We start from the raw sequence: 23425 nt of genomic DNA on the forward strand, positions 1-23425 counted from the left end.
ATTTACCCTGAGCTAACATCTGTTGCCAGTCTTCCTCTTTTTGTAGGTGAGCCACCACCACAGCATGGCTGACAGATGAGTTGTGTAGGTCCGTGTTCAGGAACCAAACCCAGGTTGCTGGAGCAGAGCACACTGAACGTAACCTTTAGGCCACCGGGACTGGTCCATGGGCTAGCTTTCTTAAAAATGAAGTGATGGGGGCTGCAAGACAGGGAGAGGTGGTGGCAGAGGAAATGAGCATATGTTGGATGGGGAATATTAAACGGTATGCCTTTATCCAAAATTGGTTAGGAAAGGAAGCTGAATTCAAGTGAAGAGGGAGTAGCAAAGTCCAGAACCAGATTTGCAGCTTGTATCACTTCAAAATACTGTATAAAAAAGGAAATTAGAATGTTGAAGGAATGCATAAATGGACTTTGGAGATTTTGTGCTAATTAGCCGTAATCCAAAATGTTTGTTCTCTTCTTTGACTATTAAAAGGATCTTTTGGCCTCAGCTCTCCATAGTTAGGTATATCCGTTTTGTTGCCTTTCTTTACCCCAAACTGTTGGTAATTTGTCTGAATTTGAATGCAACACTTCGACTGGGAGGATCTTTATTTAAACATCTGCATTCTCCTAAGTAGGGAGAAAATAAGTTCTTCATATAATATTAGACTGATCTGAAATATTATACCTTTTTTTTAATAGAACTTGTTTTTTCCTTCCCCTCAGCTACTAAACATTTTATTTTTGTGTAGTCTTTTCATCATAAGATTTAAGTTCTGTGAATTTCTTTTAAGTGATAGGCAAAGTGGAAGGTTATAATGCTTTATATCTGGAAAAAGCCCAGGTACTTCCTTAGATAGGCACACATAATTAGGTTGTAAATTAATGTTGCAACCTTAATTCAGGGATGAGTGCTCTGAAGCTTTGACTTTGATTTAAATTTGGTTACTAGCTTTGGTTGATAAGCCTAGTTTGTCTTTTTAAGTAGCCATTTTGCTTCTGGTGAAAATAACTTGAGTAGTTGAAAAGTCAGAAAAGAGATTTGATCTCCCTTTAGAAACCAACGGCCTCATCATCTCAGTTGGTGTTAACAGTAGAATTCTTGAGCCTTTTCCTGGTAGATTTAGGGGATACACAGAGTGTGTGCACTGCTGCATTTCTGTGGTTTGAAGAACTGTACTTGCATTTCTACAAGATTTCTAAGCTCTTTTCCAAATCCAGCGATGCTCACTTCCTCTCTCTCAGAGCATAAATATAATACTTCTTAGTGGATTTAAAGGTAGTAGAATTTGTGTGTTCTTAGGGAGCTTTCAGAATAATTTTAAGAAGTCATGTTGCCGTATCTTCTTTAGGACACTAGATCAAATTTCATCTGTATTTGATGGAACAATTGCCTTGTCATCCTCAAAACAAAGATCTTTGTTTTAAGCAGTTCAATTTTTATTTTCCTCTTCCCTGGTGGCTACTTGATTATTGATGATTATACTGCAGTATGGATCTCTGGGATCCTCAAGAGTCTGAGGGTAGGTTATCTCTTGTGTTAGTAAACATTTTCATCAGTATAGGGAGAAGAGGTGAGAGTAAAGGATGGAGCCAACACCTTCATTTGTGACTTCTCTGCTAGAACTTGATTAACCACAGCTCAGAACCAATATATTATCATTAAACTACCTACTCCTTCCCAAAAAGAAAAGTAGTGGGATCCTTCTTTGCTTTGGCTTTGAACTGAGGGGAGGAAGCCATTTACACATAGACAAGAACAGTGAAACCGGAAGATATCCAGGTGATATGGAATGTTTTATTGAAGTAGCTTCTGCCTGATTTTATAGGAGATCTTAGCAGTGTTCTCCTGTGGCAAGCAAAAGGTGATTATTATCTAAGAAGGACCATTTAGGTGGTCCAAGCTCTAAAAATATGGAAAACAGTTGCACTGAAGATGCCCTTCCTTCTCAGGGTCACAGAATGAAATCATTCCTGACTCGGTGTTCTTTCACATAGTGCTCTTCAGTCTAAGTTTTTTATCCTTTCCAAACTGGGGTCTTTGTGAATTTTCTTCTGTTTACTTTCGAAGAATTTTATTGGTTAAAAATCTTGATGATTTCTTGTTTCATTATTTAACATGAAAAGGTTGATAATTTGTTTAACTAGTTTTCCACGACTAATTATTTCTAAAATATAACAAGTCCCTTGATAATCAGTGATTCAGTTTTGATCACATTTTTGTGCATTTCCTTCTTTTTTCCCTTTGGTTGTTGATAATATAATAATAGCAAAACTTATGTAAGTGCACCAAGCACTGTTAAGCGTTTTACATATCGAGTTAATTTGATTCATTTGTTAAAATGCAAACTATGTAGTACTGATTGAATTTTAAGCCAATAGTTGCTAATGTGAACTGAGAATAAAGTCACTTTCATCCTCCCCTCAATCCCTTCCCCTCTTCAATTATAGTTACCTAAGTGTGTTCATCTGCTTTTAAAACTAAACTGCCTCTGCTAATCTAATTTGACTTTATAATTTTTAAAAATCCACTCCTTTATCTGTGTGATGTAGAGTCCTTTATGAATCCCAGTCTCAACCTATCAGCCTTTACAATTCGATCTGTAAAATTTTTTATGCTCTTAAGTGTTTAATAGCTTTTTAATGATTTATAATTAAAAGACCAAAAGTAATAGATAAGAGAAGCAGAGAATTTGGTCAAATCTTAATTACATTACTGTCAAGGTATCCTTAAATGAGTTTTTATTTGTTTGTTTAAATCATCTCCTAGGCTCAGCAGAAAAGAAGCAGCAAAGAAGATCAATTCGAACTCGTTCTGAATCAGAGAAATCCACTGAGGTTGTGCCAAAGAAGAAGATCAAAAAGGAGCAGGTTGGCTTCCTACCTGTAGAGAGTTAAAACATTGTATTTGTATATGTTGCAGCTTATATTGGTATCTTAAAAGAAACTTTCCCCCCACTGGGTTTCCTTTCTGGACTATTTTATGCTTCTGCCTGGTGAATTCCAGTGCCCAGTTCTAATACATCCATCTCTGTGATTCTGCTTCAAGCATTTTCACAGAAAAGAGTCAGGCTTCAGGAGATGGGAAGCCAGTGGTGCAAGACTTAAAGAATTCCTCACATTTATTTTGAAATTTCTGTTATGAGCAAAATGACTTCGTGTTTTCATGATTTTTATTTGGAACCATCATTGAGTTCCCTTTTTTTTAGTTTTGATTTTTGGTTTAAGCTGCTGGTATGTATTGTTTTTATTTTTTAAACAAATCAAATTAATTTAACTATAAGAGTTATATTTAAAAAACAGATAATCATAGATGATCTGGTTTTTCTGTTGGTATCACAGATTTTTTGGAATGTTATTTTCCCAGTGGAATGGCTCTCACCTGTTATTGGGTTATCAGATAAATGCTATTCAGGTAAAAAAAAAAAGAAAGAGGCATTTTGACGGAATGGTATTAAACCAGTATAATCAATGCAGTAATTTACATATTACCTTCTCAAAGCAAATTTTAGAAACCATTACTCCTTTAAATTCAAGTCACAATCAGAGTTCTCTTAGTTTTTTAAAATGAAAGAATATCCATTTTTACAGCCCAGACAACTGCTATTAAACAAAAAGAATTCTGTATAGTATTAGTTCCAATAAGCTTTATATTTTTAAACCACTTAATACGGAGAAGAGTGGACTTTTCTATTTAAATTATTTCTTTCATAATTTTAAGCTTCCAAACTTAAAAGATGACTTTTGTGGGTGCTCTGTGGTATCATCAAGCATGTAAAAAAATTTTCCCAAAAATATTTAACTAAAATTTAAGTAATACACTAATTTGTCATTCATCATAGTTAACTTTCATATGTAGGAAATTATATTCCAAAAAATCTTTCTAAGCTCTTGCAGATCTACAGTATTCACTACCAAAATAAAGTTGTGATTTTGCCAGCTGGTTCCCCAATTCAGTCTGTGACCAATCAGTTTAAAATTAATAAGCAGAATGAGTACAAAATTGGGACAAATTGTTAATGCCACTGTGTATAGTTAGTAGGAGAACAATACCAGTGATTGTTTAGAAGATTTTATATTTGTATTACTAATTGTATCTTATAAAAGCGCTTCTGTTGTATGTTTTTTTACCTGTTGTAAAAAAAATAAAAAATTTTTTAAAAAGTTTAGAACAATCCTTAAATATTTACAAAATGTGTTTCAACATGCATATTTCACCACATCTTAAAGAAATATAAAATTCAATTCCTAGCTTAAACAGGAACTCCTCCAAACAGCATCCTTTCTTTAATTCCAATGGTTCAATCCTCAAATTATCACGTGTTTTACATATACATTGGCAGAATAACTTCTGATCTCGCTCTCCTAATGTAGGATCAAGACACTGTTCATAAGACACTCAAGAAAGTGCTTTTGCAATATCACAAACTTATTTTCTTAAGTTTGTACTAGCAGCAAAAGTATTGAGCTTCCAGCTGTATGGAGCCCTGTAGCACTCTCTACAGAGAGGGTCCTGATTCCCAGCAACTTAGCTGTGAGTGCAGGCGCGGAAGGGTCTTAAAGTGGCGTGAGTTACATTAACCTGAGTATCATAGTAAGTAAAAATTTATCCTAACGTCTTTGGGGCGGGAGGGGTTTATAGCAACATCGGGGCTGGTTGCAGAAACAACCCCTCTCCTGCCTCCCAGACACTGAGGAAAGTATCTTGTTCTCTTCGTATACCGAGGGAATGGTGGGAAGTCTTTGCAAGCAAGCATGTGGCTGTGTGTTGTCACGTGGTATTCAGCACAGGCAGCTAGGATTTAAGCCCTCCCTGACCTCGAGACAGAGAACTCTACCCCGAAGATGGGACTGAGCTCAGATTGCAGATACATTAATCACTCATCATTACTTAGATTGATGGAATTATTATTTTTCCCTCTGTTAATTAAAAATGAAAAAAATTCTCTGTTAATGCTGTATTTTTCTGTCCAAACAGGTTGAAACAGTTCCTCAGGCTACAGTGAAGACTGGATTACAGAAAGGTGAGTTATTATAATGTTGCTTTGCATTTCCTTGATTAAAACCAATTTTAAAGAATTATTTGTACTTCATGTATTTTTGTTTGTCTCTGTAAATCATTGTTGTTGCTCTTCAGTCAATAATTTGTGTGAAATTGAAGTATTCCCCAGTGTTTGTGTGTGCGTGCGTGTGTGTATGACTTTTAGAGTTGATCTTATTCTGTACCTCCATGTGAAAAGTCTCATTTGTTTTGGTAAATTGGAGAACACCATGTAGACTTCATACTGTTTCCAACTTTTCTCCATAAGATTCTGGGGTTTCACTGGTTTATAAACTAGGGATGTGACGAATCCACTTTTTTTGGTATTCGACTGAATACCGAATAGTAGCTATTAATGTTTGTCAAACATGGACTATGACAAATCAGACAAGACAACCTGATTGAAAAAAATCTTGCCACGTCTATTTTTGCAGTGCTGTAAAATCTTTTTGTAAATTAAAATGATTCATAGCATATTTATGGCCATTATTAGATGATCTTATGCAAATCTATTTGAGATATGCACAAAGTTTAAGAAACCTTAAACTTATATCTGTATTTTCTGTGTGCAATTTGACTACAGTACAAACTCCATAGCATGATTCGTGCGTTTTTGGTGAGATCATTCAGACTGTATTTAATACCTGTAGTTTACTCTGGGCAAATTGCATTATTTAAAAAAAAAAAACACCAGCCTCTCTGCATTCTCGGGGAGAAGTCTGCAGCGATGGTCTCCGTGGAGATCCTCAGCAGAACTGAACAGCCTCTCGGAGGGAACACTGCTTGGCGGAGCTCCAAGAAAAGACATCGCGATCGCTGCGAGATTAGGAGGCCTGATTGCGTTGTGTTTCCACCATTCCACAGGGTCGGCGGACCGGGGAGTGCAGGGCTCTGTCAGATTCAGTGACAGCTCCGTCTCCGCAGCGATTGAGGAAACTGTGGACTGAGATTCCTGTACAATTTCATCCCAGAAACTCCAGACTTGTAGTCTCCATGCAAGATTTCTTTGTCGGCGGCTCGATAAACAGTTTCTTTGTTTTCAATTTTGATTTTGCCAATCATCATTATTGGCATTTTCCTGCCTGGTTTCTTCTTCAAGACTCTGAACAATTGCTTTCACATTCAAATGATTTTTTTTTTGGTCTGAGCTGGATGGGTACAGCTTAAATCATGGGTCCAGCCTAAAAACCACCGTTTAACTTACACTGATCAATTTCAACATGGACTGTTTTTGGTTTTTGTTTTTTGTTTTTAAATAAAGCATCATTAATGCACATCTGCAGGGTTTTGCCAAACAGCCCAAACTGTATACATTACAATCATTAAAAGCTCTTATTTTTTTTAATATTAGTGCCGTTATCATGGAGAACAGCATGGCAGCTGTCTTTGGCAGTCTGTCATTTTTCTAGCATTTTCAGAAACTCATCGGAAATGGCGGTACCTGTGTTTCCCTTCGAAAGCCTCTCAGTACAGCACTCCTGTTCCTCTGTTAAAACTCCTTGTTAATCCAGTGATCTTTTAGGCCAAGGAAATATTTTGTGGTGGTGTTCTGGGTCCATACACCAGCAAAGAAGGAGATAGATTTGTGTACTTGTGTTTTTTAATCAGCGTTTACATGGGCAGGCACCCTCACTTATAGATGTAAGGAAACATTCAGTGAAAACCTTGTAGAATGGGATGTGATAACGAGGTTCCAGTAATCTGAGCAGTCTAAAGAGGCCACGCCCTCCACCACAGAACATGGCCATATGGCAAGTGCTGCTCTCGCTCAGCCTGTTACGGATCTTCATGGCCTCAGGAGACTTGCTTCTCCATGGTCTCTTCTGGACTGCACACTCCACCATAGCTTGCTGGGCTGATCTAGATGTCTGTTTGTTGTATGGAAATTTTGGGGGAAAAATCCAAAACACAAACTGTGGTTTGAAATGTTAACCGTCTCCTTGTTTCCTTGGTATTCACCGTGCCTGATCTGCACATTTCATCGTGGCTGTTTCTGTATAGCCTATACTGCATTAGCCCAAGAGATTGTTGCTTTGTAACTTTTTGCACTATTGTTTTGGCTGGATTTGTATTACACACAGTTTTAAAAAAAAATTCCACACTATTCTCTGCCTTTTTTTTTTTCCATATTTATTCCTTCCCGCACAAATTCCACATAGAGGCCTCTCATCCAGCTCTCCGTGGTTTGGCTGCATTTGAACACTGATTGTTTGTTTACGGCCCTCAGCAGCGTGCCTCCTACATGGCATGACATGTGTAGATGTGCTGCCGCACTTGTTAATGATCACAATAGATGCCACTTCACCAAGGAAGGCTCAGATGGACGATTATGAACATCCAAAATTTATCTGGGGGGCAATAATCAACTGAATTGCAAAATTCTGGGGAAAATGGCACTATCCGTGTACGAATCGAATACAAATCAAAGATTTGTCACATCCCTAATAAAAACAAGATGGAGATGTCTCTGCGACCTATTTGTAAGCTACACAGTGTGTTGGGTTTTATGTCTTCCCCCTCCAAATTGAATGGTTCTCTGGATTGCTCCAACTCAATCAGCTATCCTGCAGTTTTGATAGAATTGGTTTTTAGGTTGGAACTTGGGTTCTGTTGACTGAAAATAGCTTTAGAGCAGGAGCACTGAATTAAATGTTTTAATAGAGCGGTTGTCAATGAAATCACTCACTCTCAGGAAGGTCAGAAGCTCATGAAGTTTTGACTCGTGACTTCACTGTTACAAAGAGAGCTGTGCTTTTCTTCACACTACAGATGAGTTTGGGGAAAGAAATTATTCTCCCACAAAACAATTAGAACAAACTTTAAGCACTATTTTAGGATTAATTTCGGTGTGTTGTATTAAGGTGCCAGCGAGATTTCAGATTCCTGTAAACCTCTAAAGAAAAGGAGTCGCGCCTCCACTGATGTAGAAATGACTAGTTCAGCGTACAGAGACACCTCTGACTCCGATTCTAGAGGACTCAGTGATCTGCAGGTAAATCAATGTGCTCAAGGGTCTGGGCACGGTGCTCTCTTTTGCTTTGCAAAACCAAGTAACATCCTGCTTTGCCTGACTTATTTGGGGAGAGTCTTTTAAATATTCATAGTAAAGAAATCATTTTGGTTATTTTTAAATTTATGAGTGTCTTAATTTTGCTGATTCCTTACATAACAGAAACATAGGTTGTTTTTTTAATTTTAACTACAGTTTCTCTCAAAACACCAGACATTTGGTATCCAGGGGTTTTGGAAAGAAAGGAAAAAAAAAAAAGGTTATGCCAAGGTTTATTTGAGCAAGTCTTACTAGGATTTTCATAGCACCTAACTTTGAGGAAATTTGTTTTGTTTTTCTTAAAACTGTGCTATGTTTTCCACGTAGGTAGGCTTTGGAAAGCAAGTAGATAGCCCTTCAGCTACTGCAGAGGCAGACGTATCTGATGTGCAGTCTGTGGATTCGAGTTTGTCAAGAAGAGGCATCGGAATGAGTAAGAAGGACGCTGTGTGTCAGGTAGGCGGGGGACCTAGTCCGTACTTTGAAACAGTTGCTGTAATATTCTGCAAATAATATGCTTACCTCCTGTTGGAAACAGTAGTATCTTTCTAAATTATAATATTACTTTACAGCTATAGATCTAAAAGCCATTTTTGGCTCTTTTCTTCCCTTTCTAAGTTGGAATACATATTATTCACGTGCAAGTGCCAGTCTTTATTGTGCTACTCTGTTATTAATTGGAAGTAAATGACAGACGACTTATTTCAAAAATATTTTCTTAAATTTAAGTTAGTATTAACTTTTTTAACATATATTTACCCTCTTTAAAAAATACTGCTTTGCCCTGTGAAGAGAAGTTAAAGTATGCAGATTCCAAAGAAGGAATCATAAAAGATCAAATATGACTTTTAAACTTTATACCATATTGGTTCTGGAAATAGTTATGTAGTTCCGTAGGCCTCAAAGTGAGGGCCAAGGACCAGCAGCATCATTGTTGTCAGAATAATTGTTGGAAATGCAAATTCTGGGCTGCACCCCAGACCTACTGAATCAAAACCGTGGGGGTGGGGGGGGGGACTCAGTAATCTGTGTCTTAACAGGCCCTCCAGGTGGTTCTGATGCCTGCTAAAGTTTGAGAACCACTGTTTTTTTGCCATATTACAGGTGTGTGAAAGCTCTGGTGACTCTCTGATCCCTTGTGAGGGAGAGTGCTGCAAACACTTCCACCTGGAGTGCCTGGGATTGGCGTCACTCCCTGATGGAAAGTTCGTCTGCATGGAATGTAAAACAGGTGAGCTTACTTATTTCAATAGATATGAAAAGACGGATAGAGAGGAATGTGGAGTGCCAGGATCTCCCATGTCATCTGACTCTCTTACCACTTTATGTAGCTCTTATCCATCTCTCCCATAGGTATTTCAACAAATTGAGACCGTTCAGTGATTGGGCTTCCTAAGATCAAAAAAGTACTTAACAATATTAGTGTCAAATTTCCTCCTACTAGTGCCTTTACCATAAAATCTATCAAATTATTGAGATGTATTTGTGTTATCTAAAGAGCTATAGAAAGTATGTAGAGTAAATGAATTTTCAGATGAATCTGAGATTTTTGTGCTCAATAATTGTTTAAAGTCCCTTGTCTTTAATAGACTGGAATAAGTGTCAATGACAAACTATAACCGTGGCGATTGTATTTTTAGTGGAAAGATGGAGCTACTGGAAATTGTTTTTAAAATATGGGGATTTTGGATTCACTGTTTATTTATAATATCCTTATGTAGACTACTACCTATCAAAATAATTTATAGAGAAAGAAATATGCAAGTTTATATCCTCTGTGTGGCCATGATTCTAGTTAAAGTCATGGAAAGCAGGAAGTAGAGTTGTTTAGTCTGTATCAAGGCAAGTGAAGAGTCAGGTGGAGGTGGCATGCAGTGCTTCTAGGAACCTTGTTTGTATATTCTGGGGGTTTTGTTTTTGCTGAGGAACTATGAACCAATTGGATATCACGTGTTTAGGATATGCTGATCTTACCCTTGACACTGTTATTTTCACACTCCTTTTCGCCTTTATTTGGATTCTCATAGATATTTTATCCTTTTTTATTTCACTGTATACCTCCTAAAATACTTTATATGTTCTAAATTCCATTAGAATGGTAATTTTTTTTTAACACTTACTATCTGCCAGGCCCTGTTAGTACTGAAATTTTGTCCTGTTATCTTATTTGATCCTCATGGCATGATGAGATAGATTCTGTGATGATTCCCATTTTATAGGGGGTGAAACTGAGGATGAGAGTGTGTGGTTTAGTACCCTGTCCAAAGTCACAAAGGCCTCATTGAAACGGCGATTTCAACCCAGGCAGCGCCAGACCCCAGAGTCTTTGCTCTTTCCCATTGCCTTCTACCACCCTGACTAAGTAGGATGGAGATCATGTATCATATATCCTAACACACACATACTCTCTCTCTCACATACAAACAAATGCCAAAATTAAGCTACAGAAGCTGCTTAAACATATAACATATCTTTCCCTATGTAAAATATCATTTTATTCATCATGTTTAGACTCTGCAGTAAAACTTCTGAACAGTTTGCCAACTGGCAGCCTCTGGGTCAAATTGTCTGCACATTCTTTTCTTTGGCTCTTACAGTGTGCTTTGAATGTGTGAACATGGATCAGGCGCACATTCCTGGTTCCCCATGTCCCCATCCCCTGTCACTCCAGTCATTTATGTAACCTACCTGGCCCCTTTAAGCACTTAAGTTTGTTATCTCTGATTTAATCTACTGATAGGAAAGACCATGTATCTCAGTATTAAAACATTCTTAGGACTTCTCTTTTAACTCTGGAATCCAACAGGATTCTCCCAACAAAAGTTAGATATAATCTAATTTGGTACACATCTATTAGGAAATTTAAGAGGGAAATTTGCTTTAAAAACAATTAAGTAGAACAAAGTTGGAGGATTCGCCCTGATTTCAAATTTAGTACAAAGCTACAGTAATTAAACAGTGCGGTGTTGGTGTAAAGACAGATGTATAGACCAATGGAATAGAATAGGGAGCCCAGAAATAAACATTCACATATATGGTCAGATGATTTTTGATATGGGGGAAAAAGCTATTCAATGGGGAAAGGACAGTCTTTTCAACAAATGATGCTGGGAAAACTGGATATCCACATGAAAAAGAATGAAGTGGGACCTTTACCTCACTCTATATATAAACATTAACTCAAAATGGATCAAAGACCATGACATAAGAGGCACAGGCAACAAAAGAAAAAATAACGAAGTGGACTTTATCAAAATTAAAGTACACCAAATGACACTATCAACAGAGTGAAAAAATAACCCACAAAATGGGAGAAAATATTTGCAAATTAGATATCTGATAAGCAATTAATTTCTGGAATGTATAAAGAACTCCTACAGCTCAAGAAAAAAAAAACAATCCAATTCAAAATTGGGCAAAGGACTTAAATAGACATTTCTCCAAAGAAGATATACGAATGGCCAATAAGCACCTGAAAAGATGTTCAGGGGCTGGCCCCATGGCCCAGTGGTTAAATTCACGCGCTCCACTGCAGGCGGCCCAGTGTTTCGTCGGTTCGAATCCTGGGCGCAGACATGGCACTGCTTATCAAACCACGCTGAGGCAGCGTCCCACATGCCACAACTAGAAGGACCCACAACGAAGAATATACAGCTATGTACCGGGGGGCTTTGGGGAGAAAAAAAGGAAAAAAAATAAAATCTTAAAAAACAAAAAAAAAAGAAAAGAAAAGATGTTCAGCATCATTAGTGATCAGGGAAATGCAAATCAAAACCACAGTGAGATGCCATTTCACACCCATTAGGATGGCTACTATCAAATAAACAGAAAACAACAAATTTTGGCCAGGATATGGAGAAATTAGAACACTTGTGCACTGTTGATGGGAATGTAAAATGGTATAGCCACTGTGGAAAACAGCATGGCAGTTCCTCCAAAAATGAAACATAGAATTACTGTGTGATCCAGCAATCCCTCTTCTGGCTGTAGACCCAAAAGAGCTGAAAGCAGGGACTCAAACAGATATCTGTATACCTATGTTCATTGCAGCATTATTCACAATAGGCAAAAGCTGAAAACAACCCAAATGCCGATCAGTGGATGAATGGATAAATAAAATGTGGTATGGACATACCATGAAATAGTATTCTGCTTTAAAAAGAAATGAAATTCTGATACACGCTACAACGTGGATGAACCTTGAAGACATTATGCTGAGTGAAATAAGCTAGTTACAAAGGACAAATACTGTGTGATTCCACTTACATGAGTTTCCTACTGTGGTCACATTCATAGAGACAGAAAGGAGGACAGTTCTTACCAGGGATTCGGGGGCAGAGGGAGAAGAGTTGGGGAGCCATTGTTCAGTGGGTACAGAGTTTCAGTGTGAGATGATGAAAACATTCTGGAGATGGATAGTGGTGATGGTTGCAAAATAATGTGAATGTACTTAATGTCACCGAACTGTACGCTTAAAAATGGTTACACTTCCAACATTTTAGGAATGAAAACTTAGACTCTTCAAACCATTGTTTAAGGTCATTTAGGAAGTTTTCTTTTGTTTACCAAAAGATAAACACTTTACGTGTAAAAAGTATTACAGGATACATACCTAATTTCTTATACTACCACTATCTATTGTTTAAGACAGATGTGATTTCTGGAAATGAAGCATTTTCATTTGCTCTTTTGAATAAAATATGTAACAGGCAATTTTACATATTGCTTACTTATTCTAAATGAAGGCTGTGTCCTAGTGAGAAAGGAGGGTCCTGGAAGCAGTCATATGCCAGAGCTCCAAACCTGAGTCCTTGAGGGCTGTGATAGTTCAGCTCGCTCTCAGCATGTGTCACTAGCTGCAACACTTTCCATTCATATTAGACTTACTTTGATCATTATGCAGGTGAAAGCCTAATTCATTTCTACATAAAGTAGTTTATGCATTAGGCTAACCTTTAAAATAAGCTTCTTTTAATTTTTTAAATTTCTAAAAGATTTTTTAAACAATAGTATTGCTTTCATATCTACATATCTGTTAAAATATAATTTGAAATTATATATACATGCAACAGGACAACAAAAAAACTCTGATATACTTTATTTCTACAACAAAGCCAGTTTAAAAAGAAAATTTGAACATCACAGTTGTAAATACTAATTTTAAAGAATTTTTATAGTTCAGCCAATTTTAAAGATTAGGTGCTTCCAAAACTAAATCTAACTTTCTATTAAAAAAATCAAAACAAAAAACTACTCCTTGTCTTTTTTTCTTCAGATTTTTTATAGCATTATAAGAAAAATGGGCAAGAGACTTGAACACTTCCCAAAAGATGATATCCAAAAGGCCAAAAGCTGGTCACTTACAATTTCCGTATGTAAACCAGATGTAAAATGAAAACTCATAGTCCTAATAAAAAAGGCAGAAAATTGCAGCTAGACGTCTTATTCAAACTATAGACAGCTGAGGACAAAAAGAAAATATTAAAATTACCCACAGGAAAGACAATTACCTTGAAAGAATAGCAAAACAAATAACAAAAATGTTAGAATTTGCAGTTCTTTGTTTAAGACTAAACATTTTTTTCTGCATCTTTATTGACTCTCTTGTGAATGGTCTCTTCATGTGTCTTGTCCATTTGTGTATTGCAGTATTAAAGGTGTTCTTATTTGTTAGTATTTTAAATTTACGTCTAGTCTCACTAGTAATACATAAATACAATGTTATGGAAATATTATAATTATAGCTCAAGCTGCAGTCCCCCTTGATCATCACTTATAAACCTAGGCCCCTACCTAATTATAGGCCTCACCAGAGGTAGCGATTGTTAGCAGTTTGATGTGTAGTCTTGTAAACCTTTTCCCGTGTGTACGTATGTAACATTTTGTGTGTTTGGTAATAAAAATGTATATTGTTCTGCAGCTTGCTTTTTTCGTAAGTTTGTCTTGGAACTCTTTTTATATCAATATAGATGCATTCTATTTAACTGCTACATAGTGTTCCATAGTGTGCATATATCGTAGTTTATTTAATTATTCCCCTGTTGAAGGACGTGTAAGTTGCTTCCAGTTGTTTGCAATTACAAACAATGCTTCGGTCAGCATCCTTTTTCATGTACAAGTCTTCTCTAATGTAGGTAGCAAGGAGTAGAATTTCTAGGCCACAGGAAGTAACGTTCCTTTATTTTAATGGATACTGCGCTGTGCCGTCTAAGTTGGTTCCATCCAATGTAAACTCCTGTCAGCAGTGTATACGAGTACCTATTTCCCTACATCCTAGTCAACAATTGCTGTTATTAGACTCCTTAAATTTTTTCCTATTTGATGAATTTTTAAAATGTTACTTGTGGTTTTAATTAGCATTTATCTGATTACTAGTGAAGCTGAGCATTTTTTCACATTTATTGGCTGTCTTTCTGCTTTCTGTAAATTGCCTCTTCATACCCTTTGCCCACTTTTACATTAGGCTATTTTGTTTCTATATTGATTCATAGTTCTTTCTAAGTTTGTTTAGCTACCTTTGCTTATATATGTTACGTGTATTTTCTCCATCTGTGAACTCTTTATATAACAAAACGTCATCCTTTGTCATCTTTCTTGCATATGTTTTTCCACATCTGTCTTTTACTTGTTCCTCCTTTTTTTCTATTCTGTTCTGTTCTAATTGGCATTATTGCTCCATTTAAATGCTTGGCAGATTGACCAGTGGAGCCATCTGGCCTTAAAGGTTTTTTTGATGGAAGGTTTTTAATTATAGTTTCGATTTATCTAATAGTTCATAGAACTATTCATACTTTCGTTTCTTTTTGTGCCAGTGTTGGTAAGTTCAGTTTTTCTAGGAATCTGTCCACTCATCTAAATTTTCAGATTTATTGGCACAAATGTAGTGATAGCCTTTTACTATCTTTTTAACATTTGTAGGGTTTGCAGTGATACACCATTTTTCATTTCTGATATTGTTAGTATTGCTGCTTTTTCTCCCTTTTATTATTAGTCGCTCTTGACAGGGATATCAGTTTTATTAATCTTTTCCAAAGAACCGACTTTTGGGTTTGTTGTTCCTCCCCATGTGTGGGGCTCTCACCTCGTCCTTGAAGAGCGCCTTCCCTGGATGTGGAATTCCCGCCTGGTAACGGGTTCCTTCCAGCCCTGGGAAAGTTGCATCCAGTTGTTTTCTGGTTTCCGTTTTTCTCTTTCAGTCAGCTCTCAGTATTACTCTTGCTTCTTTGAAGGTAATTCTCTTTTCTGTGGATAATCTTAATGTTTTCTCTTTGTGCTTGATATTCTACAGTTTGAATAAGACATCTAGCTGTAATTTTCTGCGTTTTTTATTAGGATTATGAGTTTTCTTTTTGGAAATTGTAAGTGATTATCTAATGGAATCTGTCTTGTCTTTGGTAATTTCTTATATTTATTCTGTGTGGGGAAGACCTTGCCACTCTCAGCTCCCAGGTGTTGAAAAATTCTGTTCTGGGTTTTCTTTGGAATTACTTTTAGTATAGAGTGAGAAGTGGAGATCTGAATTGTTTTTAGTGCTGTATCTCCAAATTGATTATCAATTATTGTAGCAAATCAATTATTCTAGCAAAATTTATTAAATAATATTTCAATTTAACCATTTATTTTCAATTTCTTTTTATATGTTAAAAACTTACACATAGGGGCCAGCCCCGTGGCCGAGTGATTAAGTTCACGTGCTCTGCTTCGGTGGCCCAGGGTTTCACTAGTTCAAATCCTGGGTGCAGACATGGCACCACTCATCAAGCCATGCTAAGGTGGCATCCCACATGCCACAACTAGAAGGACCCACAACTAAAAATACACAGCTCTGTACCGGGGGGCTTTGGGAGAAAAAGGAAAAAGAAAAAATCTTTAAAAAAACAGAACAAACAAAAAAAACCTTACACATAATAGAGTTTCTTTTGAAGGTAGCTCCTTGCTGTCAGTAGCTGCTTCTATTTAAAAAGCATAAGCAGGGGCCTGCCCGGTGGCATAGTGGTTAAGTTCGTATACTCTGCTTTGGTGGCCCAGGGTTCACAGGTTCAGATCCTGGACGTGGACCTAGCACTGCTCATCAGGCCACTCTGTGGTGGCATCCCACATACAAAAATAGAGGAAGATTGGCACAGATGTTAGCTCAGCGAGTCTTCCTCAAGCAAAAAGAGCCAGATTGGCGACAGATGTTAGCTCAGGGCCATTCTTCCTCCCCAAGATAGATATATATCAAATATATATATCTCACATATATATATATATATATAAAGTCATATGCTTTATCAGATTTTATCTAATCTCTGTTCTTCGCCACTTTCCAGGGCAGCACCCGTGTTTTTCCTGTAAGATGTCTGGCACAGATGTGAAGCGTTGCTCTGTTGGTGCTTGTGGGAAGTTTTATCATGAAGCCTGTGTCCGCAAATTCCCCACTGCCATCTTTGAATCAAAAGGATTCCGCTGTCCCCAGCACTGCTGCTCTGCCTGCTCTATGGAGAAAGATGTCCACAAAGCAAGTAAAGGTAAAACACAGCTAAAAACAGGAACAAAGATTTTTTTAAGTTCAGTAGCAAATAACAAGCACATTATTTTAGAGAGCATCAGGCATTCTCCATCTGTTTTCTGTGGAGGTCGCAGCACTGCCACAATAGAGAGCCTGGTAAGTAGAGACTACGTCCTAATGCAGACCAGGAGAAGAAGATTCCGTCTGTTCAAAATTGCCCTTGGAAATTCCTTCGGCAGGTGCCGTGTTGGAAACCACCATCTCTCCAGCACTAGGGCAGGCAGATATTTTTTGAGTGATCTCCAGATGGGTGCTGCATTTAGGGGCCATATAGCATAGGAATGACAGAACCAAACTAGTGAAGAAAAATATTTTTATCTTACTGTAACCAGCATTGCATGGGAGCCCAGAAGAGCCCAACTCCAAAAATCTCATTTTATAACCAGCTGATGCCTGATTCAATAGACTCCCTTCTGGCTTGTCTTCACATAGGCCGCATGATGAGGTGTTTGAGATGCCCAGTAGCCTATCACACCGGAGACGCCTGCATTGCTGCCGGGAGCATGTCTGTGTCCTCCTGCATTTTCATCTGTAGTAATCATTCCAAGCGGAGCAGTAACTCTTCCTCTGCTGTAAATGTAGGCTTTTGTTTCGTTTGTGCAAGAGGTGAGTGTCAATCTTTTCTCTTTCTTTCTGAGTTCATTGGCATATTTCCCCATTAAAATAGTTTCATTAATATCCCTGAGAGAGATTAACACTCCCAGTAACTAGTCCCTTTTACAACATTAGACATTCAAATTGTTAGAATATTAATTCTTCCATAAATTAAGCTAGAATCTGCATTTTTTAATAATGTAGAATTATAGATAAGTTCTTAGTGTTTCTGTTTGGAGCATTGAACGATTATTCCCTTCTGCAAACAATTCTTCTTTCCGAAGCAGACTCTTCCCATGTCACATTCTTTAACTCAGAGCTTTCAGCTGATTGAAATTTCACTTGGAGGCAAGATGAGCACGTTTACTTTTTAATTGTTTCTGTTGTATTTTATCCTGCTTTGGTCTGGCGTTGAGGAAGCCCGATGGGATACAGCCAAGGCAACATATGTGGTGGTGGCAGCGAGCAGCCAGCAGTGAAGCTTTCTTACTTGCCAGCTGTTGACATTTAAGTGTGCCAAGAGATTGATCCACTAAAAACAATATTGCGTCCCTGAGGGGGTCAGTGAACTTGAGTTCATGATAAATAGAAAATAGAACTTCTTTACTTGAATATGATAGAGAGTAGCCAGCTTTACAGAGTATCTCAGCTGTATTATAATAAAACAATTTTTAGTATTTAGTAAGCATTTTAAAAACCAACTGATATCCCCAAATGCAGTTGTTTTTTCTTTTTTTAATATGAGTGCTACGTTTTCTAAACTTTCCTGAGTGTGAAATATTGGAGAGGACTCTGGCATGTCAGGCCTGTTCGATTATATTTAGACTATACTGAAGATGAGGTTTTTGGTTTTGTTTTATTTTTTGCTTTAGGGGACAGTCCTTTTAATTTGGTGAAAGTACTGTAAAGTACTCTTTACTAGAATTTCGGCAGTATGATACATAGATCTTTAGTTGTTTTGCTTTTTTATCTCTCATTTAAAAAAAAAATAACAAGAGGAGGTAGGCAGTAAAAGATTAAATAAATAGTAGTCCTTTTTGTAGCAGCCAGCTGAGTCCGAGGTATATAGTGCTTTCAGTTTACCAGAGTTTTGTAAGCATGTGGGGCTGTCGCCATTAGAGGGAAGTATTATGTCTTTCTTCACCAGAGCAGTTGGAACTGTATGCTGCTCTGAACCTGGCTGGGACCTGGAGGAGGAGGTCTGAAATGTTTCATGCCACATTGTAACAGGTGACAGAAAGGATTCAAATAGTCAAAAGAAATAAGAAGTCACCACAAGTGCCTTTTCCATCTCCCCAACCCTAGGAAAGTAATGATAGGATGGACATACTGAATTATCAATTGGATGGCTAGCTTTAGAGACTTTTAAACAGATGAGTGTCAGAGATAACAAAGTCTCTATCGCTGTGTGTTTTATTCTGTCATTCTAGGCACTTACTTTTACTAGGATGTGTGTATGTGTGTGTGTGTGTGTGTGTGTAACTGAGCCAACATTTTAAATACTGAGTTGATAACTATCACTCTGGTTTACTTTGGAGTACATTGTGAATCAAGTACCATCAGTCTGTTAACCAATATTTTCTTTTGCTCTATTTCATTCAATAACTGAGAGACCTTTAAAACAGATATTTTCCATTTAAGATAGGTAGAAAATGGCCCATTGTCAAGGAACTTAGTTTTGTAGAAATTCTAACCATTTTGTTAAGTTTAATTTATATACCTTGATTAAAAGCTTGAGATAATGGAAATGAGGGGAAAACCTATGTTTTAAGAAGGATCTGTATTTGCATCTTACCAATTTAGCAGTTATTCTGAAAGATTTGCCATATTTAAATGCCTATTTAAGCGAGATTATTTAATTCCCAAATATTTTGACTGTGAAACTTTGTACAGTAAACAAACTTATTCTAAATAGTTCACTGTTGGGATTTGAGAAGGTTTAAATCAAAAGTTTTTCAGAAGTAAATAGTGTGTGTTCTGGAATTAGAAAACTTAGCTTGTTTTTAATCCATTGCCTCATACAGAGTTTTTCCCTCCTCATAGAGGATTTTTCTCTTAGTTCTTGGTTATTGCTTGTTTAAAATCATTGAGCTAACTCTTAAGGACTGAACTATCTAGTAATATTTTAAGAAATGTTTCGAGGTTTAGAAGAGCACTGCTCCTCCTCTGGCCTCCATGGTGCCGTAGCAATGTCACATTTCAGTGCAGTATTTGTTCTGTAGTCTTTCCTTTCATCTGGAGGGTGGAGGAAAGTGAAAGTTACTTAACACTCTATGCCTTTCTTTGTAATGGTAACTTAAAATGGAGAAAGTAGGTTAGGGTTTTCTTTTCATTTTAATAACAGCAATTAATTTTGTATCTGTAAATCAAACTCTACTAGACACTATCTGAATGAATTGCCACAATTGCCCTGAGAAGGTAGTTCTTCATTTTATATGGATAAGAACACTGAGCCAGCATTTGTACCTTATCTTTCCTATTTCAAAGCCCTTTTCTTAAATACTACACCACTTTTCTCTATTAAATGTATGAAATTCATTTGACATTATATTTATTTAAAGATTAAAGATTCTTATGTTATTACCAATTAGCAATTTCAAGTTCATTCTGTCATCTGGGTCAGAGATATTTCTTGAATCTGTCTCAGGGTAGGGTAGCACCAAATGAAGATAACATTCACCGACAAAAGTAAATGGTAACCCTTTTAAAAGCAAAACTCTTCCCTCTTCTGAAAATGATCTCTATGAGACTGCTGTCATGGTTTCTGTTGTAAAGTCCCAGATCCTTATAAACTGACCAGTAACCAAATAGAGACATTTTCCCTGGTCTCACAGTTCCCTCCGCTTAAGAGTGGCCTGTAGCTGTATTATGAACTTAGCTGGGGAAGGGGGTGGGAGGGAGAGGAGAAGTGGTATGACCAGTGGGTTAGAGCAGATCTTCTGTCTTCCTCTCAATACAGTAGCTGTATTGGCAGATCAAAAGGATGGTTTTTATAAACCCTTAAGTTTTGGTAATCACTTTATATCATGGCAGGGAAAAAAATTAAATGGTTTGCATTACCTCAGTAAAGTTCAACAAATTATGGCTCCTTGAAAATTGTGTATCATATTGATAGAGAAAAGCTTCATTATCTGGCAGAGAAAGCTAGAATTTATTTGAGTATATCTCAAGATATGGAGAGAGAAGAGGGGAGACTCAATTCTGCCTTTAAGTGCTGCCTGAGACTTTGAAGGTGGATCAGGGTCTCTACTTACTATGTCATGTAAATAATTCTAATTTCTAGCAATTAAGTGATATGTCATTTTGTTCTTTGGATTGGCATCATAGTACTTCTAAATATTAAGGAATGTAGCTTTATTTTCCACAGGGGGTTTTCAGTATGATGTGAAATGCAGTTTACATCTTCAAATTAATTTGGAGTTTTCTTCTAGGTATATAGGTTTCTATGTAGGGCTGAGGCAGTGAGTAGCTGCAACTCCCTTTAATAACTGTAGAAAGTCTTTTCTGTCAGATCTTTCTTTTTCTTCATATTCTCTTTTCTTCCCCCAACTTTACGCACAGCTACATAATAGGTGTCGGTTTATTTTTTTCCTCATGGAATCATGGGTAGTTTCATTGCAGCTCATCTCTTTCTGTTTGTTTCGTATAGGGCTGATAGTTCAGGACCATTCAGACCCCATGTTCAGTTCATATGCCTATAAGTCCCACTACCTACTGAATGAATCAAATCGTGCAGAGTTGATGAAATTACCTATGATTCCTTCTTCGTCAGCTTCCAAAAAGAAATGTGAGAAAGGTAATAATCAAAATAGTTTATATCTTGCTTTTATTTTTGCATTTCCTATTTTTTTCTCTTTAAATGGAGGGGGGAAATGTATGCCTGTCAAGCACCATCTGTTGCTTTTGGTAAATTCTACCTTGGTGGTTGTGACTGTGTCTTCATATGGCTGCAAAATTATTAAAAAGGGCTTAAAATAATTCCATTATTACAAATTTTTACTTACTCTCCTCCTTGAATAAATTTTCACACATTCTCTCTATCTGTGGATGATTAAAATTGAATGACTAGGATTTTGCTTACTATAGAAGACTATCTAAGGGCTCTTTCTCTTTTGCCTGATGGTAGGACTACCATTCATGTTAGAATAGAATAGTCACAATGTAATTTGTTACTAACTTTCAACTAAATAACAAGATAGGTTATTAAATAGAGGGAAACCAAGATACTGATGCTTAAAAATTTGATTTTAGACTATGTTCCATCATTTTGTTTCTGAAATATTTTTGTTAAGATGCTGTGAAAACTAGTTGCCCTTCTCTTAGAGACATCAGTGGGCAGCTGGGGAGGATACCCCAAGTACTGGATATTGAAAGATGGCCCAGATGACTTGAAGAATTGCTTGTGGATCATTTATCCACAGAGAACCAAGAGCTAAATGTATATTTATATCCTTCCAGTTAATTTAATCTATGGAGGAAAATCTTGTGTTTAGCTTTGCATAGCCTATTTGTAATAAAGGGAAAAAGTGGTTTAATAATAATGTATTATTTGGAGAAGGGTAAAATAAATTACCTGGAAGGTGAAGAAAGCCTTTCCTGTCTACATTCCCATTATGATCTGGAGGCCAGGTTCAGAGTCTTTAAAAACAAAACTAATTCATACCTAATATTCTAGGTATATTTGAAATGGGCTTTGTTGGTTTTTGTTTTTTGTTCTTTGTGTTGCCTGCTTGATGTTTCTTTGCTCTTTGTCAGACATCTGAAGTGGCAACTAATGACTAAAAGAAAGCATAGCAAAGCAAGGTGATCAGAACCTATGGAGAAGTAGGTTAGGGACAGGCTGGGCTTGTTTGTTTGCTTGTTTTCCAGTGAAGTCACGCTGTGTCGCCTTACTGTTCATACCACCTGCTTCCAAAACAAAGATGGGCATAGGTCTGACTGACTCCCTAATGCAATCAAGTTAGACTACTGAGGCATTTTAGGAAATGCCTTGTTTTCCTGCTGGCGCCTTTATAAAATGAGATTAATTCCATTACTGCTTACTCTGTTTTCAGTCCGCAGTATTGACCTTGACATGAACTGAAATTATTTTGAGCCCTCTGTCTGCCTAGCTTGGACCATGTCTTACTTCTTTCGCATCCTAAAGCAGTTTTCTTGCATAGCACCAAGGTGGATTGTTTGTATTTTTATTTTTCTCTTTCCCTTGTGTATTTTTTGTCAAAAAATTGTGATGATTTTCACTGATGATTCTGGGTCTGTATTTCCTCTGAAATAAGACTTAAAATTAAGGACTATCCCACAGTGTTAAAAATGACCAGCCTGACATTTCCACATCAGCTCTAATAATCACACGTCCTCTGCAGCTGTTTGCAAAGACTCCTCTCCTTACTGGTCACTCCTTTCTGATGGAAAAATGAATTATCTCATTTTACTTCAGACTCACAGAAGAATTTCCTAGCTAGGCTAAGAACACTCAGGCAGCTCACCTTTAGGTGTAGAATTGGAACAATTAACCATATTGAGATCTGCAGACAAAGGGAAAAAATCCCAATGATTGAAGCAAAAGCTTTTAAGCAGAGGAAATATAGTGATTTAATTCATCACTGATTGTACATAGATTTTCTTTTTGTTTTCATGTTAATCAGTTAGAAGTTTGAAAGTCTACAGAAAGACAAGATTTTCCGGAAAATTGATAGCAAACCCTCAAAAGGTCGGAGCATATGATTTGATGAAGTTGTGTAGAAAACCTTTTGCTTATGAGACTTTCAATCTCAGTGCAGTCATGGGTTACAGACCTGATGTTCCAATGGAAAGATGAAGTTTCTTTGCAATAAATGTCTTTATTGTATTTCATCTTCAGTGGTTAACATCCTTCTCTGTCACTTGTTGAAATACCTATTAGAAATACCTAATCCCCCCCAAATCTTTTGTTTCTTTGCATTTAAAAATACTGTTTTGTTTTGTTTGCTGCACCTGTTTTGGTCTTAATCCAGAGGTCATTTTGTGTATTTAAAAGGAGAGGATTTTGCTAGGGAACTTGGAGGGCTATCCTGCGTGTGGTACTTCGGTCTGCGCTGAAATTTACTTAGTTTTATGCTATAAAGCAGTGGTTCTCAATATGAAGTCAGAAAAGACTAATGTAAACAAGACTGTTGAACTGTGTTTAATATTTCAGAAAATCTAACAGAATCATACATTTGTGC

General features: G+C 37.0%; 1 protein-coding gene across 9 annotated transcripts in view; it reads left to right on the forward strand.

Annotated features, from left to right (window-relative positions):
• NSD3 (nuclear receptor binding SET domain protein 3) overlaps positions 1 to 23425 on the forward strand; it is a 103451-nt gene that overhangs the window by 56705 nt on the left and 23321 nt on the right. For 6 of the 9 annotated variants that reach the window (XR_011534356.1, XR_011534357.1, XM_070598880.1 and 3 more), the window contains 8 exons: positions 2758 to 2858; positions 4966 to 5011; positions 7890 to 8020; positions 8405 to 8533; positions 9182 to 9308; positions 16390 to 16587; positions 17061 to 17234; positions 20872 to 21018. Coding sequence is in view for 7 of the 9 variants with exons in the window: in XM_070598880.1 (XP_070454981.1) it covers positions 2758 to 2858; positions 4966 to 5011; positions 7890 to 8020; positions 8405 to 8533; positions 9182 to 9308; positions 16390 to 16587; positions 17061 to 17234; positions 20872 to 21018 (1053 nt within the window). In the remaining 2 variants the exon portion in view is untranslated. Of the gene's footprint in view, positions 1 to 2757; positions 2859 to 4965; positions 5012 to 5892; positions 7133 to 7889; positions 8021 to 8404; positions 8534 to 9181; positions 9309 to 16389; positions 16588 to 17060; positions 17235 to 20871; positions 21019 to 23425 lie in introns of those variants that run through there. The other 3 variants (XM_008534279.2, XM_070598881.1, XM_008534281.2) reach the window with 2 other exon arrangements.

The sequence above is a fragment of the Equus przewalskii genome, chromosome 28, assembly GCF_037783145.1.
Source record: "Equus przewalskii isolate Varuska chromosome 28, EquPr2, whole genome shotgun sequence".
NCBI lineage: Eukaryota > Metazoa > Chordata > Mammalia > Perissodactyla > Equidae > Equus > Equus przewalskii.